Source organism: Bufo gargarizans, chromosome 3, assembly GCF_014858855.1.
Source record: "Bufo gargarizans isolate SCDJY-AF-19 chromosome 3, ASM1485885v1, whole genome shotgun sequence".
In the NCBI taxonomy this organism is placed as follows: domain Eukaryota; kingdom Metazoa; phylum Chordata; class Amphibia; order Anura; family Bufonidae; genus Bufo; species Bufo gargarizans.
Window position 1 is genome coordinate 168,165,500 of NC_058082.1, and position 18,381 is coordinate 168,183,880.

The 18,381-nt window shown below is 43.8% G+C and overlaps 1 protein-coding gene across 1 annotated transcript in view; it reads left to right on the forward strand.

Annotated features, from left to right (window-relative positions):
* The first annotated feature begins 10,349 nt into the window (after positions 1 to 10,349).
* The window catches only part of CPB2 (carboxypeptidase B2), a 75,796-nt gene continuing 67,764 nt past the window's right edge, over positions 10,350 to 18,381 (forward strand). Inside the window, exon 1 of the mRNA XM_044288051.1 lies at positions 10,350 to 10,471. Coding sequence (XP_044143986.1) covers positions 10,404 to 10,471 — 68 coding nt within the window. The 5' untranslated portion in view covers positions 10,350 to 10,403. The remainder of the gene's footprint in view (positions 10,472 to 18,381) is intronic.

Sequence of the window (18,381 nt, forward strand, 5' to 3'; positions counted from 1 at the left end):
CACTGTCAACCACTCAATTTACTACTGCCTCTACTTGTTCCGGCCTCACCATTCATACACCAGTATTCGGGCCTACAAAATAGCGCTGAACGTTCTGTCGCCTACGTGCACCTGAGGAAGGTGTTTCATTTGGGCGTGTAGCTGGCACAGATTGACCACGTCCTCTCCCTGCAACAGGAGCTCCACCAGGGACTATGATGTTGCTGACCCTGCCTAATTGTGTTGCCTCACCTTCTGTCAATTTGGACTCGTCTACAACATGGGGCCAATTTATTTTTATTTTTTTCAGGGCCACTTTAAATTCCCAGCCAGTCCCTGCCTTAAAGCACTTGTAATGTTAACTACAGAGATCCCTAACCAGAACCAATAAATTCTCTGGGAACTGATGCAATGTAAAAAATGGGGCCCCAAAGTAAATGGAATGCAAGCTGCATACTCAAAGCACCCCTCAATTCACTGCTAAGAGACTTTCGAAAATAGCTGAGCACTGGCTCGGTTATATTCAGAAGTCCCATACCAGTGAACTTAGAGGATGCAGTGCATGCATGTAGTAGGGATGCCATACTAAGCTTATTACATAAATACAACACAAAAACCAAACATGCTACATAAATACAACACCAAAACTAAGCACATTACATAAATACAGCACCAGAACCAGACTCACGGCACCGAAACCAAGCATGGTACATAAATACAGCACCAGAACCAAGTTCATTACATAAATACAGCTCTAGGCTCATTACGTAACCAGGCTCATTACATAGATACAACACCATAACCAAGCTCATTACATAAATACAGCTCTAGGCTCATTACGTAACCAGGCTCATTACATAGATACAACACCATAACCAAGCTCATTACATAAATACAGCTCTAGGCTCATTACGTAACCAGGCTCATTACATAGATACAACACCATAACCAAGCTTATTATAAGTACAGGACCAAAACCAAGCATGGTACATATATACAGCACCAGAACCAAGTACTGTACAAAAATACAGCACTAGAAGCAATCGCATTACATAAGTACAGCACCAAACCAAGTATGCTCCAATGCTAACATCAGGGGGCTGCCTGGGTGAAATTATGGGTATGTCCTGGTTCAGTATAAGGGTTCATGCACACAGCCATGCCCTGTTATGCTGTCCACAAATCACGGATCGACAAATCACGTATACCGGCTGTGTGCATTATGTATTTTGCAGAATAGAACAGCTGGCCCCAAATTGAACAGTCCTATCCTTGTCCATAATTCAGACAATGTGTGTATAGACTATCATTATAAAAATTGTCGCGTGACATTGGACAAAATGTTGTGCCCTATGCGTCGCGCGACACATGTCGTCGTGTAGACCTAGCCTTAGGCCCCTTTCACCCTTTCACACGGGTGAGTTTTCCGAGCAGGTGCAATGCGTGAGGTGAACGCATTGCACTAGCACTGAATCTGGACCCATTCACTTCAATGGGGCTGTTCAGATGAGCAGTGATTTTCACGCATGGTTCCTAGAAGATGATAGGGATGAGCAACCCCAGACCTCATTAAAGTAAATTCACTGTATAATTTTCCCTTATAACATGGTTATAAAGGAACATAATAGCATTCTTAATACTAAAATGTCGATTGAGGGGTTAAAAAAAAAATACAATTAACTCACCTTATCCACTTGATCGCGAAGCCGGCATTGTCTTCTTTCTTCTTCTTTCAGGACCTGCAAAAAGAACCTTTGATGACGTAATCGCGCTCACCACGTGGTGAGTGTGGTGACGTCAGCGCAGGTTCTGCTGAATAGAGATAGAAAATTACGTCATCAAAGGTCCTTTGGTAGGTCCTGAAAGAAAACGATGCCGGCTGAGCGAACAAGAGGATGAGGTGAGTTCATTTATTTTATTTTTTAACCTCTCAATCGACATTTTAGTAAGCATTTTGTATTCAGAATGCTATTATGTTCCCTTATAACCATGTGATAAGGGAAAATAATAAAATCTACAGAACACCGATCCCAAGCCCGAACTTCTGTGAAGAAGTCCGGGTTCGGGTCTGGGTACCACATAAATTTTTTTATCACGCGCGTGCAAAACTCATTGCACCCACGCAATAAAAACTGAATGACGCAACGCAATCGAAGTAAAAACTGACTGAAATTGCGTGCACACTCGCGCGGGTTTCCCACAATGAACACGCGACGCATCCGGAGCAAATCCAGGACGCCCGTGTGAAAGAGGCTTTAGAGGACCCAACGATTTTCTTATTTTGCTTTTGTTTTTCACTTCCTGCCTTCCCAGAGCTGTAACCTTTTTTATTTTTCCGTTCACATAGCCATATGAAGGCTTGTTTGGGGGGGACAAATTCTACTTTCTAGTGGCACCATTTAATATTGCATATGCTATAGTGGAGAGCTGTAAAATTAATTTCTATGGTGCTGTGTGGGGGCTAATTTTTTGCAGGGCAAGCTGTACTTTTCATTGATACTATTTTGGGGTGTGTAAGACTTTTTGAACACTTTTGGCAATTAGATTTTTTTTCCCATTACGCCTTTCGTCGTATGGGCTAAATATTTTTATATTTTATTACTAAGGGCTTTTTTTGGATGCAGCGACGCCAGAGGTTGTCAAGGGGTTAAGGTAGTTTAGGCTGAGTTTATGGCTGATCTAATTTATTGGTTGATTCTTTGAATGCAGAGTTAGGGCTCATTCACATGGCCGTATGAAAGGAACCGCACCCGTTCCCCAATTTTGCGGAAGGTCTGCGGATCCATTCATTTCTTTGGGCCCTCAAAAGATGCGGACAGCACACCGTGTGCTGTCCGCATCCATTATTCCGTACCGTGGCTCCGCAAAAAAGATAGAACATGTCCTATTCTTGTCCGCAATCAAGAATTGGCATTTTCTATTATGGTTGTGCCCATGTGCGGTCCGCAAATTGCGGAACGCACATGGCCGGCATCCGTGTTTTGTGGATCCGCAAAGCACTATGGCTGTCTGAATAGGCCTTCATTATGTATATAGTTTTGGTTTAAAAATATATGGAAAGCTGTAAAGTTGGCTGTGACTTAAAGGGGTTGTCTGAGATTTTCATACTGATGACCTATCCTCTGACCTATCCTATCACTGATAGCATAAGGCCTCTTGCACACAAATGTTTTTTTTTCCATTTGCGTTCTGTTTTTGAATGGATCCGCAAAAATAGCGGAAGGTACTCCGTATGCTTTCTGTTTCTGTATTTCCGCTTTTCAGTTCCGTTCAAAGATAGAACATGTCCTATTATTGTCTGCATAACGGACAAGGATAGGACTGTTCTATCAGGGGCCAGCAGTTCCATTCTGCAAAAAACTGAATGCCGACGGACGTCATCCATATTTTTTGCGGACCGCAAAATACTGAAAAATCCATACAGTCGTGTGCAAGAGGCCTAAGGGTCAGTGAATGGTGGTATGGAAATGACCAGGCAACTGCAACTCACTGTTATATGTAATACCGTATTATGATGATATATATAGTCTCGATGGCCACATTAAACGTCATGATATCAGAAAATGGAAATGATGTGAAGGACACAATAGCAGTCCTGGGCCCATTAGTGGACGATGCTGCTTTACATTATCATACGACAAAGCCAAAGCCTTTTATGACATAGACCTACAGTGTGTCAATATGAATCCCCTAGATTTCTATTGACTTTGCATTATTGCCATGTACTTTATTTAATCACAGTAGGAAATTATATTGTGACATTGTATCATATTTCATGTATTTGTTCATTACTCTAATCTAAATGGTTCCCTGTAACTGCTGATCTAGTTCAATTACCGCTCATACTGGAAAACTAATACAGGCTGTTTTCCTATTATTTTCATAAAATACAGCATGTCAGAAAATAATTTGAAATCCAGATTCATACAGTATATTTTTACATTTGTTTTGTCCCAAGTATATACGTTTCTATAAGCTGTTTAGAGTTTAGTTTGTGATATCAGTTCAGAATGAGTCCACATTCCAGTATCGTTCCTGTAACATTAAAAAAGAGGCTTTAACATGAATTTAACATGGTTTACATCAGGCATCTCAAACTGCAGCCCTCCAGCTGTTGCAAAACTACAACTCCCACAATGCCCTGCTGTAGGCTGATACCTGTAGGCTGTCCGGGCATGCTGGGAGTTGTAGTTTTGCAACAGCTGGAGGGTCGCAGTTTGAGATTCCTGGTTTACATGAAGATCTATCAATTATTAATGTATGGTTTGTAAGCCAGTCTCACATACAGTCACATGGCCATGCTTCTGGTGTTTATTTCCTGCTTGTGTGATGTTCTGTACACTGAAAGCTCGTTTATCTCCCCCTTCCCACTCCCTGATGTATGGGTAATCACACATCACATAACTGGTATCCTCATTTCTCTCTGGCTCTATGTTTTGGGGGGGATTGTACTTATCATACTTAATTAATGCTTAATAGCTAAATAGAGGCAATGTCTGTGAGAATGGAGAGGAATCATGGTAATGAAGTTCTTTACATGGTAATTCCACCCACTGCAAGCCCTAGCGGCATTTAAACAAATGTGCAGCAGAGAGCTGGGCAAATTAATAAAATTGTACTACTTGTGATCTATATTAAGGCTTCTTTTGCTGTTAACCCTTCCTGTTTTTTTTTTTTTTTTTAATGTCTCCATTTTACTTCAATTCATCTGGAACATCTAAAGGGCTAAAAAAGTTTCTAAATTCAGTTTTGAATAGTTTGAGGGGTGTAATCTCTGAAATACAGTAATTTATGGGTGGTTACAATTATGTAAACTCTTCAGTCGCTCTTCATCATTTCAGAACGGAATTGATCCTTAAAAAAGTTGGTTTTTGAATTTGAAAAATTGCTTCTAAAAGTATAAGCCTTCTAATGTCCTAAAAAATATGAAATGTAACTAAAACAAAGCACACATCTATAAATGGAGCACACCAAGAGAAAAATAATTAAAATCATATGGATTTTATTGGTACCATAAAAAGAAAGCCACGAACAACTGACATTTAAAAATACTTACTAATCAAGGATTGCACGGTGGGTTTCAATGTGTACAAGACAAGTCCCCAACCATAGTACAAGGCCCCTGATAAGGCAAATAGAAAAGTGAGGCTGCAACATACTGAAAATTGCCTATAAAATTGGCAAAAAAGTATGGAGTTACCCAAAAATGCTGAAAATAACAGAAATAACAGTGCTGCTGACAGACTGTCTATTGGATTGTGACAGGGGGATCTAATACCGGCCAGGATATGGCGGGCTTGGTGTCCTTCAGAACCCCCTTAGTTGCCACGACAGTACTCAGCACAATTAATCTCTCGGATGCCACTGTTGCTATTGACTATGGCATCTAAGAGGGGTTTGACTGCTGGGATTGGCTTTATCTCTGATCCCAGCAATGAGAGATAATACAGCTGGCTCCTTCAAGCAGTGGCACAGGCCCAGCACCTGAGCCCCCACCATCGCTGTGATGTACTATTACGGCACAGAGTGTTAACTGCCTACGCTCTGTGCCCTAACAGTACGTGACAGAGTGTGAATATGCACAAATTGCTCATACTAAGCAACCTGGGACACTTTATTATGTAATCCATCATACAAAATCTACTTCACTAATAGCTGATGAGATGTCCTGTCTAATTTCTGCTTTCTATCAAAACAAAGCAAAGCTCTTTGTTATATGGAAATATGCTCACCTGGTGGTAACGTGCAAGCTAAAGAGTGCAAAGATCAATTTGCAGGCAAACATTTGCTTAAGATGACCTTTCTAAGTGTCCCTCTGCCAAAAACCGTGATTGGCACTGACTCAGAAATGAAAAATACATTTTAATTTACTTGTTATCACATCACGAGTGTAACAAATTTATTGGAAATTGTCTTGGATTCAGTCTTGGATTGGAGTCAGTGTTGTCCAGTGGAGCAATACCAAGCCTATATAGGAAATACAAAATATATCCACCTAGTGGCTAATATCTATTCATTGAAGTGGGAGAAAATACAGACCATCCTTATTTTGATGTGAGTGAATGTATTTGACGCTTATGCAATGACTAGTTAAGATGACCAAACACATTAGAATAAGGTCAGCCAAACCTGGACTGGTTACCGTCTAATGTGCATCAGATGCTTGACCAATGTTAATTTAGCAGATCTTTTTGCTCTGAAAGGAGATTTTGGCGTTACAGGCCGACTACCTAATGTGTATAGGTTCCTTCAAACTCTCTGTGAACAGCAGATTTCAAGTGAGAGAAGGATCAGGCTGCTAAATTTCAACATGTAAGACACATCCAGGGGAGTCCGGAAGCTGTTTCCTCTACCCTCCCTATTGAAAATACAGCATAGGGTGGATTCACACTAGCGTTAGGGATTCCGTTATGGCTTTCCGTTATAACTTGGTTAACGAAATGTAATAGAAAATAGTCCAAGTAGCACTGCGTTTAACTTCCTCCGCCGCACTGGCTATGTCACTTTTTGCAAGTAGGGTATAAACTCTAGCAAGCTGGCGGTGCTCTGCCCAAAAGTAAACTTGAAAACATACAAAAAGAAAATGTGTATGCGGCACTCACCAATTGGCGCAATCTTCTTTTATTTCCTCCAGAGCTGGGTACATCATAGCTGAATACATCATTGCTGAATACACCAGCCTGTGTGATGTCACCAGCGGCGCCGAAGTGTGGCGCCCGCTGACGACATCACCACAAGCCCAGCATTTTTTACCGTGTTACAAAACACGCAATTTTAAAAACAAAACCCTGCATTATGACATACTAAGTACTATAGAAACACACCCATATAATTTTTTTCATTTAACCCTAGGGCGCCCATTGTGCATGAGCGCAGAATACACTTGCTCTCTATCCTGAGAAGCTCTTTATGTCTGTCTCCCCCTTGTGGGGGGTGCAGTAAAATTTCTATGCCTGCGAACTTTAACACATCACTGTTTCCTCCATGTTCAATATTGACATGGTTAATACGGTGTGGACACCCCTTTCCTGTAGCAATTGAATTTATGTGTTCTCGAATTCTTTCATGCAGACATCTAATAGTTTTCCCTATATAAAATCTACCGCATATACAGTACGCAATATCAGGTAAACCACAAATTTGCTTTTACATGTGATCAAAGTGTTGACATGGTGTTGTAACCCACCAAAGGACAGAACTTTCCACTGAGGTTTAAACTTACAACAAGAGCAATTGCCACACTGACGATTTCCTTGTGGTCGCCAGCCTTCTAGCCATGTATTGGTTTTACTCTCTGTAAAACGGCTCCGGACCAACCTATGTTTTAATGTGTGACATCTCCTGAATGCTATTATAGGACGGGTCCCTTTTATATCTCTGGGGTTATCATCACTTTCCAATATATCCCAATTATCTCTGACTATTTTTTTTTATTTGATCAGCCATGGTGCTAAATTTAAAGGAAAACACAAAGAGTGGTAAATTGGCCTGCTGATGTCCCATCTTACTATCCCTCACTCTGACTGTTTTTTTTTTGTTGACCGAGGTTTGTGGCCGTTGTCATTGCATCATTTAATAGGTTTGTGGGATAACCCCTGGACAATAGGCGTCCCTTTAAGTCTAGGGCCTGCCTCCTAAAATCCTCCTCTATTTTGTTAATACATCTCAGTCTCACAAACTGACCATATAGAACCGCTTTTTTAACGCTATATGGGTGATAGCTGGAATAGTGTAATAACGAGTTGGTGGCTGTGGGCTTACGAAACCCCTCAGTCACTAGCTCATCATCCCTCACTGTTATTAATACTGTTCACGTATAAATTTGTACTTCTTCACAGAAGTTCAGGTTTAGGTTAGGTGTTGTGTAGATTGTATTATTTTCCCTTATAACATGGTTATAAGGGAAAATAATAGCATTCTTAATACAGAATGCTTAGTAAAATAGGGCTGGAGGGGTTAAAAAATAAATACAAATTTAACTCACCTTAATCCACTTGTTCGCGCAGCCCGGCTTCTCTTCTGTCTTCATCTTTGCTGTGCAGTAGGAATAGGACCTGTGATGACATCACTGTGCTCATCACATGGTCCATCACATGATCCATCACCAGGGTGTCAGAGAGACATTCCCTCACTTCTTCCTCCGATACGGGAGTCAATAAAGCGTCTTTCTCCGAGACTGTGAGGCGAGGGACTGGGACTGTCTCTAGAAAGGAGTCAATCTTCTGTTGAAGATCTGTAGGGTTGTCTGTCTGTAGATTATAGAGAGATGAGTAAAAGGAAGCCAATTCTTCAGCTATTGCTGGGGTTGTCGTGAGGGAGCCCTTTTTATCAGACTTAATACATGCTATGTGAGTCTTAACCCTCTGTCCCTTAATCAAGCGAGAGAGTAATCTTGAACTGAACTGAAAACTTGCATTTGAGGTGCCCCATACTTATCAATTTTTTACAGAATTGCTCAGGATATCGAAGAAATTAGAAAACTTAGAAAAAAATAAGGGAAAAATGCTCTTGGGATATTATTATTATTATCATTTTAAAGCACCATTAATTCCAGGGTGGGTTTTAATACATAACATAGAATAAAAAATAAAAAAAGTACAATAAACATGCCTAAATTAGTGATAGACTGGTAGAGAGGGTGACCTGTGAGAGTTTACAATCTACAGGGGAAGGGGGAAGAAGACAGTACTGTAGGTAGGAGCTGCTTAGATAATAGTGTAGTGGCAGCAGATTGTTCTTGCTTTTAAATGTAAAAGGTAAGGTAAAGGAGAGCATACCTCCCAACTTTAGAAAAGCCCAAGGAGGGCAATTTTTTTTCTAACCCTAAGCCATGCCTCAAACACCACCCAATGCCTTTCTATAGGCGCCCAATCCCCCAGTCCCCTTTGTGCCCCCACACAGTTGTTATGTCCCCTTTAGCATAGAATGATCCCTTAGTGCCCCCTTCACAGTAGTGATACCCCCTTACTACCGCCAAACAGTAGTTATGCCTTCTTGGTGCCCCCAAACAAAAGTAATGCCCATACAGCAGAATGACCCTTTCACAGTAGAATGCTCTCTTACTGCTCCCTTCACACACCCCTTAGTGCCCCCACACACTAGAATGCTCCCTTTGTGCCCCTTTAATAGTAGTGATGACACCTTTGTTCCCTACACAGTAGTTATGCCCCCTTAATGCCCCACACAATAGTTATGCCCCCTCATTGCCCAAACACAGTAGAATACCCTTATAGTGCCCCCGCAGAGTAGCTATGCCCCTTATGTCCCCCACACAATAGTTATACCCCCCTTATAGTAGTGCTGCCCCTGTCCTGTAACAAAATCAAATAGTAATACTCGCCTAGCCCCATTTTCCAGATGAACGGAGCACATCATGCTCTCCCCAGCAGAAGGCAGAATGCAGTGACGTGATCTTGCCTGCTGAGCACGAAAGACCACAAGCCAGGGAATAGTTGGGCAGGGAGCTGACAGCTCTCTGCTTTGTCATTTTATTCAATTGTATCTGTGTACTCAGGACGCAGAAGGATCCAGGATGATTGGGAGGTATGGGAAAAAACTGATTTGTTGAGCCAATTTCAAAATATGGGGGATGCACAGCAGAAGTCTTCGAGGCAGATGTGTGAAAAGCAGAGAAAGGAAAACAAAGATTTTATCTATAGAAGGGAGTTTTGAGAGAAGGACCATACCCCTGACTAAGGTTAATGAGTGGTTGGGCAGGCCTTTCCTAACTTTTTTTGCAAGTCAAGCCAGGACAAGAAGTGCAGGGCAGCCGGGACTGGAGCAGCAGTGGTATGACAGAAGTGAAGGATCGGAGGAGGTAAGTAATAATTCCAGGGTCAGACTGGGGTTCCTTGGGCCCACCAGAGGAAACTATTCTTGGCACCCAAGCCCCATATTATCCATAAAGTCTAATAAGTTTTGGTTCAAAGAAATAGACCCTGGTGGCATGTAATTGTCTCCAAAGGCATCTCCAAAAGTATTTTTTCTCCTGGACCTTTGGAGCAGAACAGAGCGTGGATCCACCAGAGAATACCGTGGTACTCTGGTGGGCCAGTCGACTGAATGATTCCTTCTTATTCTTATCATGTTCTGTCCTGTTTTTTTCATATCTCCTCGAAACACCCTTTTAACAGTCTTTTGCTTAGAAATCTGTAAGCTTTGCCAATGGGATTTAAACCTTTGTTTTTAAAAATCAGTGATTGTTCAGTATCACATACTTCATCTATGTCTCATTGTGTTGAGGCAACAATGTGAAAGTCTGAAAAGGCAAGTTTTCTAAAATAAATGACTGGTGTAGCAATGTGGACACTGCACTTTAAAGTTTAACTGAAGAGTAAACACTCCCACAAGTGTGAGCTGGAAGAAGCTTGTGATCTGCCAACATTCGAGCTTCTGACCTTAAACATATTCACATCTTGCTGGAAATGAAGACCTATTTATTAATATTTGTGTTTGGCTTTTTCCTTGGAAAGAATTATGTGGCCACTTTCAGGTAATATATATTTATAATTACCATTACATAATGTCATATGATGCCAAGCAATCAAATAATTTGCAATGTTTAATCTTTAGCATCTTCAAATGCTTTGTCCACTAGGCTTTTCGGAACCCCAAAAAACATAGTATACGTTCAGTCAATAAGTTCAGGTGATTTAAAATTTATAGAAACATATAGACATAATTGCATTGTATGCAGCTCGATGTATGCATCAAAACATATTGTCAAACAGGTGCAACTGTATTTCATTAAGTGATGAACAGTTCTCAGGATAGGCCATCGCTAACTGACCTTTATCCCACATACCCGCCGATCAACTGCTTAGGCGTAGCTTTGCCACCGTAAGTCGGCACTGGAAGTACACAGCACTGCCATCTGTGTAGTGGAGGGGGGTTCATTACTACAGCACTGCTCCAACTGATAGAGATAGTAGGTATCTGATTCCCATTAATCACAAGAACAGGGGTCCCTGGGTCCCCCAAGCGGATGGAGCATCATTTCTGCATATACATTGTTGCTCTATTCATATCTATGTAATTGCTGAAGAAAAATCAAGCACTTGCAAATCTCCAGCAGTCCCATAGAGATGCATGCATGATCGTATCTCAGTTGACTCAGGCTCCTGACTAGCCTGTCTGCCCCATAGGTTGATTTTAATTAGTTTAAGTGTAAAGTTGTGGCCTTCTCTCACTTCATTCATTGGAAGCCGTCTGGCACCAAGAGAGGTATGGAGTGGGCTTGGCATGCATATTGGTATCTGCATCCCTTGGAAGTAATGGAGGCCATTATGGCACCAAAAATGGTAAAAGGAAGAGTGAACCCAGCATGTATGTGGAACCAACACTTCCTGAACTTTATGGCGGCCATTATGGCACATAACAGGTAGTATTTAGTGTTACGTTTCCGTCTTACAGAGATCGCCTTGACGTTTGGCAGACGGGCCCAAGTGGTTTTGTACAAAATGCATTTGCCAAGCATCTCACTTTATAAAATAAGTGTAGCGTTAGCACCTGAATATTTTTTAAACCTATGGCATTATTGTACTTTATTTGGTTTGCAGAGTGCTGTTGCATTGTCTTTTTTCTCTGAGTTGACTCAGGAGACTAAGGTACCCCCATTCTCATGATAGATGGAGGTCCCAGTGTTCAGACCTCCATTGTTCAGATACTTTTTAGTTCTGGACCATCATACTGAGTATAATGTAGAATCAGTGCGAGAATAAAGAATGGAGCCAAAATTGTGAATAGACACCCTTTGTTGCTCCCAGCGGTGTCCACCCTGACACCGCACCAAAAAAGCACACGTCTTTTCCTGGCTCACTCACGGCTTTAAACCGCCAGCTGTGCAAATGGCAGTATGGCCAATGAATCCATTGGAAGGCAGATTCTATGCGGCCCCTGGTGGCTTTTTGGTGCAGAATCCATTCCAAAATTCTGGCATCAAAAGACGCTGTGTGTGAACAGCCCTTTCTCTTATCTGTTAGACTGTTTCAAACATTTACTAGATACTCAAAATAGCTAGGTAAACACAATCTGTACGTCCCCTGCCCTTTCCTATACTCAGTGCTCCTTCAAATCTTACACGGGTTGTCCAAGTTAAGTTAAAACACTGGCAGCAGCTGTAAATGTGCTAAAATAATAAAAGGAGTTATACACACCACTTTTCACCTGTTTGTTCCCTGCTGCGCTCCAGTCCTCCCATACCGGTGTTTTTTTCCTAGGTGAAGCAGTGACGTCCCGTACACACTACGTCACTACTGCAGGCAATCAGTACCAGCTGCACAGTGACCTAGTGTGACCTGGACATCACCGCTGCAGCCAGGAACATGACAACATCACTGTAGGAAAATGGTGAGCAGCACTTTTTTTTTAACTTTAACTTAAGTCGGACGACCCCTTTACGTGTACTTTGGTTAAGTTGTAAAGAGGTCAGAAATATCAAGCCTACTTATTACTAAACCATACTTACCAACAAATAAAAATTGGGCATTTAGGCTCCACCTCTTCAACCTCCCAGGAACACCACAAAATACACACTTCGGACCAAGGAGATTAGTGGGACTGTCCCAGGACTGTCTTCTAGTCTCTTGTTTTATTAATCTGTCAGGTTTTATGAATTTCATACTCATGCTCACGGCAGACCCTTGTGCTCAGAGCCTGCATTCTTCCTATACAGAGCTGCTGTATAGGCCCTACAATGAGGTAAAGCTTTTAGGGGAGAATTCCTCCATAAATATGGAATCCGATGGAACATGTCAAGATGGAAACTGTCATACATCTGTCAGCAAAAAACTCTTAAATCATAAGTATTGGGAGGTACAGTAGAGTGCTCATATGTCTTCTTCTGTCTTATTAAAGGGGTTTTTGAGGAGTACAATATTGATGACCTAACCTCAGGATAGATCATCAATGTCTGATCAGTGGGGGTCCAACATCTGGCCCCTCAAGCTGTTTGAAGAAACCGTGGTACTCCAGTGAGCACCACAACCTCGTCCTAGGCCGGTGATGTCAAGTTCATTGGTCACATGGCTTATGTGCAGGTGAATGGACCTGGGCTGCAACACCAAGCACCGCCACTATACGGTTGATGGCACTCGGTATGCTGTAAACATGCCACGGTGCTGCACCGGAGCACAGTGGCTTCTTCAAACACCTGATCGGGAATCGAACTCCCACCAATAAGATTCTGATGACTTCTCCTGAGAGTAGGCTATAAATATTGTACTACTGGAAAACCTCTTTAAAAGGGATATTCCCATCACAAACAATGGGGGCATATCTCTAGGACAGGGCTCATCAACCATCGGCACTCCAGCTGTTGTGAAACTACAATTCCCAGCATGCTCCATTCATTCCTGTGAGAGTTCTGAGAAGGTGAGAGGAAGTATGCATGCTGGGAATTGTAGTTTCACAGCAGCTGCAGTGCCCGAGGTTGCCTACCCCTGCTCTAGGATATTCCCTCATTGTCCGATAGGTGCAGGTCCCACCTCTGGGACCCACACCTACACCGAGAACGGAGTTGGGAAAGGTGGTGAAGGGCGCACTGTGCATGCGCAGCCGCCCTGAGCCCTCCATTAATTTCTATGTGGCTGCCGAAAATTTCCATCAGCCCCATAGAAATGAATGGGAGCGGTGACTGCGCAAGCGTGGTGCGCTCCCATTTACTTGCATGGGGAGAGCGCTTTGTGGTTTCCTGGGGTCCTCCAGCCACCACTCTCCACGCTCCATTCTCGGTGTAGGTGCAGGTCCCAGAGGTGGGACCAGCACATATCAGACAATGGGGGCATATCCTAGCTAAAATACCTCTTTAAGGCTCTGTATAAAATACTGCTGTGATACAGCAGTATACATGATTAGCTAGGTGTGGAGGAGCTGATAGGTATATGCAGTAAAAAGAAATCTGCAATGGTAAAGTGATAACAGGATTTTTAATCTTTTGGGTCGAAAACTGTGGTAGATCTACTATGAGTAGCAGCAAACATGTAGCTTTTGTCCGGCATTGTGCTGTGCAGCTGTGAACCATGTGGCAAACCCAAACACAGTTTTCTCAAGAGATTGCAGTGGTTTTGAGATGCATTATTCAGTTAGGCATCTTGTACAAGCTGAGCTGCCAAAAACTGTATTACAAAACTATGATTCAGTTTTGCATGTTGTTCTTGAACACACAACATGTTCTGTATGGGCACATTAAATCTGAGTATTTTTGGGTGGGGTTGTAACACCCAGAGAAACTTTTAGACTCAGTTCTTAATAGGCCCCTGCATTGGTATTGGATATGCCAAAATTATGTAGATGCACCGGACCCGTTCCCTTCCCCATCCATCGCAATCTGCGCCAGAAATTCCCCCATTAAGGTGTATTTCTGGATAGTAAGACCCCATAAAAATCCTGAAAACTGTGGTGGAATTGTGTTTTATTTCCAGCTTCCCACTACATTTATGCAATATTAAGTGGTGCTATTAGAAAGTAAAACCTGTCCCGCAAAAAACAAGCTCTCGGCTTTGTGATCAGAAAAATAAAAAAGTTATAGATTCGGGAAGGCAGGAAGTAAAAAATGGAAATGCAAAAATGAAAAATCCTCTGGGGCTGAAAGGTTTAAAGGCTTGCATCATTCTCAAAGTGCAGAATTTCTAAGTGCACTAGAGATATTCAAGAGATACTCAGGAGGTAATCTGGAGGTGGATACAATCTAAAAAGTAAGATTTGTTTGTTTAAACTCTTTCCCCTCTTTGAAATGGCAGATCTGGTTCAGTGCAGGAATTGTTGTGCTTTTCTTTCATGTTCCACTCTTCGGAGGTTTGGATGCTGTCTGATCTGTAGACAGCTCTCCATAATGCAGCAGGAAATATCATTTTTGAAATCTGAGATTTGTAAATTAACTGTTAAACAAACTCAGGCTGGGAATGTTGCAATGCCACTGCCACAGAGGCCTCCTAGAAATGGAAGATGGGTTACTGCAAGTTCTGGTAGACTTAGAGTTGTTGATAGAAGACATGTCCCACAGTCTGTGGCACTCCATAATTCATTTGCAGCCCTTTCAGAGTGCAAGAGCCACATGGAGGATGACTCAGGCACAGTGGGTGAGGAACAATCATCTCCTATGAGTAAGGTATGCAAGACTGCAGCCAAAGGCAAAAAGGATAAGGTGAGGGCTGAAAGTAAGCAGCTGTTGGTGGGCGATTCTATCATAAGAGGTGTGAAATTTGAGGAAAATGGTTTTGTGAAATGTCTCCCTAGTGCTACCACTAACAGGGACAGACGACATATCCTTAATATTGTTAGGCAAGCAAAGCAGGAAAGGGAGGTGGATGTTATTGTCCATCTTGGGACAAATGATCTGGCTTGCAATGAGGTTTCAAAGGTGAAGGAAGCTTTTCACACACTTGGTAATAATATACGGGAGGTTGCATTGACTTTTTCATTCTCTGCAGTTTTGCCTGTGCATAACCTTCAGCATGACAGGCAGATAAGCATTAAGAAATGATGAATGGTGTCGGAACCAAGGATTTGGCTTTGTGTCTCATGTTAGATCTAGTTGGAACAGAAAAGAACTGTACAAGAAAGATGGTTTGCATCTTTCTCTCAAGGGAACGAATGTCCTCAGTAAACAGTTAAAAGTATTTGCTAAAGAGCATTTAAACTAGGAAAGGGGGACAAAAGAGGGATAATCCATCAGTCCGACTGCCCCCCGGAACAATGCCAGAAGATGCCAGTAGCACATAGGTTAAGAAATGACAAGCTCAGAGTCTTGTCTACAAATGCTTAGAGAATAAGATCAATGAACTTGAGTCTATAATGGCATCTGAGAATACAGATTTAGTTCCTGTTACTGAGACATGGTTCAATGAGAGTAATGACTGGGATATAACAATGCAAGGGTTCTCTCTATATAGGAAAGACAGAGAAGGCAAGAAAGGGGGAGGGGTGGCCCTGTATGTGAAAGATAGCATATAATCTAATACAATACAAGTTAGCGAGACCAATTTAGAGTCAGTTTGCGTTACGCTGCAGCTTAATAATCATAAGGTAACTTGTGTAGGTGTGATATATAGACCCTGTCATGGAACCATGAACCAGACGTACAACAAGAGATAAGTGGAAAATAAGAAGGTTTTATTGAAGAGCAAGCCGTAGCAAAGTCCGAACGGATGGCTAAACCGAAGCAGGGTCTTGCGGAGACAGAGGTCAGGAACCAGAAGGGTAGTCAGACGAAGCCAGGAACAGGAACCAACGGGGTAGTCAGACGAAGCCGGAATCAGGAACCAACGGGGTAGTCAGACGAAGCCGGAATCAGGAACCAACGGGGTAGTCAGACGAGGCCAGGATCAGGAACCAGAAGCAGCAGCAGTCTTGGAAGCATGTGAACACAGGAGGACCAAGCAAGGAACTGAAGCCACAGACCACCTATATATATGAGCTAGGCATCCAGCTCCTCCCAGTGGGAAGGAGGAGCCGCAGGGTGGGAGGCTACAAGAAAACCCAGAAACCAAGATGGCCGCCAGCACATGTCAAACGAAGGGAACAGAAAGGAGGTAAGACCATGACAGTACCTCCCCCTCAAGGGCCCCTCCTCCGCGGAGTACGGAACGGTTTCTGAGGGAAGCGTGCGTGGAAGGCTCGGAGCAAGACAGGAGCATGGACATCTGCGGAGGGAACCCAGGAACGCTCCTCTGGACCATAACCACGCCAATGGACCAAAAACTGCACCCGGCCGCGGACCAGGCGTGAGTCCAGGATATTGCTCACCTCATACTCCTCACGATTGCCCACTTGGACCGGACGAGGCCGAGGAATCGAGGAAGTGAAACGATTACACACCAGTGGCTTCAACAGGGAGACATGAAACACGTTGGAGATCCGCATGCCAGGAGGAAGCGCAAGGGCATAGGCTACCGGGTTTACCCTGCGAAGCACTCGGAAGGGACCAACAAAGCGAGGCGCCAGCTTGGGAGTGGGCACTCGAAGGTTGAGGTTGCGGGTGGACAACCATACGCGGTCTCCGACCTGGTAGGAAGGAGCGGGCGCTCGTCTGCGATCAGCCTGGAGTTTCTGGCGCTGCGCAGAGACCTCAAGGGACCTCTGGATCTGTACCCAAGAAGCACGTAGGACGGAAAGGTGATCCTCCACAGCCGGAATATCCTGGGGAGAGAATACCTCCGGTAACACGGCAGGTTGGAACCCATAATTGGCCATGAAGGGAGACGTCCCAGAGGAAGAGTTCACCGCCGTGTTCCTGGCAAACTCAGCCCAAGGCAGGAGGTCAACCCAATTGTCTTGGTGATCGGAGACATAGCAACGAAGGAATTGCTCCAAGGCCTGATTGGATCGTTCTGCGGCCCCATTGGACTGAGGGTGGTAGGCCGAGGAGAAAGATAGATGAATCCCCAACTGGGAGCAAAAGGCGCGCCAGAACCTGGACACAAACTGACTCCCCCGATCCGACACAATCTCCTTGGGCAAACCGTGCAACCGGAAGACCTCCCTGGCAAAAATTGAGGCCAACTCTTGTGCAGAGGGTAACTTCTTGAGAGGAACACAGTGGCACATTTTGGAAAACCGATCCACAATCATGAGAATGACCGTATGGCCTCGGGATGCAGGGAGGTCCACAATGAAATCCATCCCCAGGTGTGACCATGGACGCTCCCCGGTGGCTATGGGTTGCAAAAGACCCAACGGAAGGTGCCGAGGGGACTTACTCTGGGCACAAACGGAGCATGCCGCTACATATGCGGCGATGTCGGAACGTAGAGAAGGCCACCAGAACAGACGTGAAACCGCCCAGGACAGCTGATTCTTTCCAGGGTGCCCCGCGGCCTTGGAGTTATGGTAGGTTCGCAACAACCGAGTGCGCAACTCCTCAGGCACAAAACATCTGCCGTTGGGTCTCCCAGAGGGAGCACCAGATTGAGCCGCCAAAATCTGCTCACCCAGAGGAGAAGTCAGGCTGGTGCGAATAGCGGCCAGGATCTGATTCGGGGGTATGACCGTAGTCGGAATCGACTCCTCCCCGGACAGCTCGGAGTACTGCCGTGATAAGGCATCTGCTCTGATGTTCTTGGAGCCGGGTAGGTAGGAGACCACGTAATTAAAACGTGACAAGAACAGAGCCCATCTGGCCTGACGTGGTGTCAATCTCTTGGCCTCAGAGAGGTAGGTCAGATTCTTGTGGTCCGTCAGGATGAGAACCGGAACCACCGAGCCCTCGAGCAAGTGCCTCCATTCTTTAAGGGCCTGCACGATGGCCAATAACTCCCTGTCACCAATCTGATAGTTGCACTCCGCGGAAGACAGTTTCCGGGAGTAAAACCCACAAGGAAGCAGAGGACCCTCTGGTGTTCTACGCTGAGACAGGAGGGCGCCTACTCCCGTCTCAGACGCGTCCACCTCGAGGACAAAAGGCAA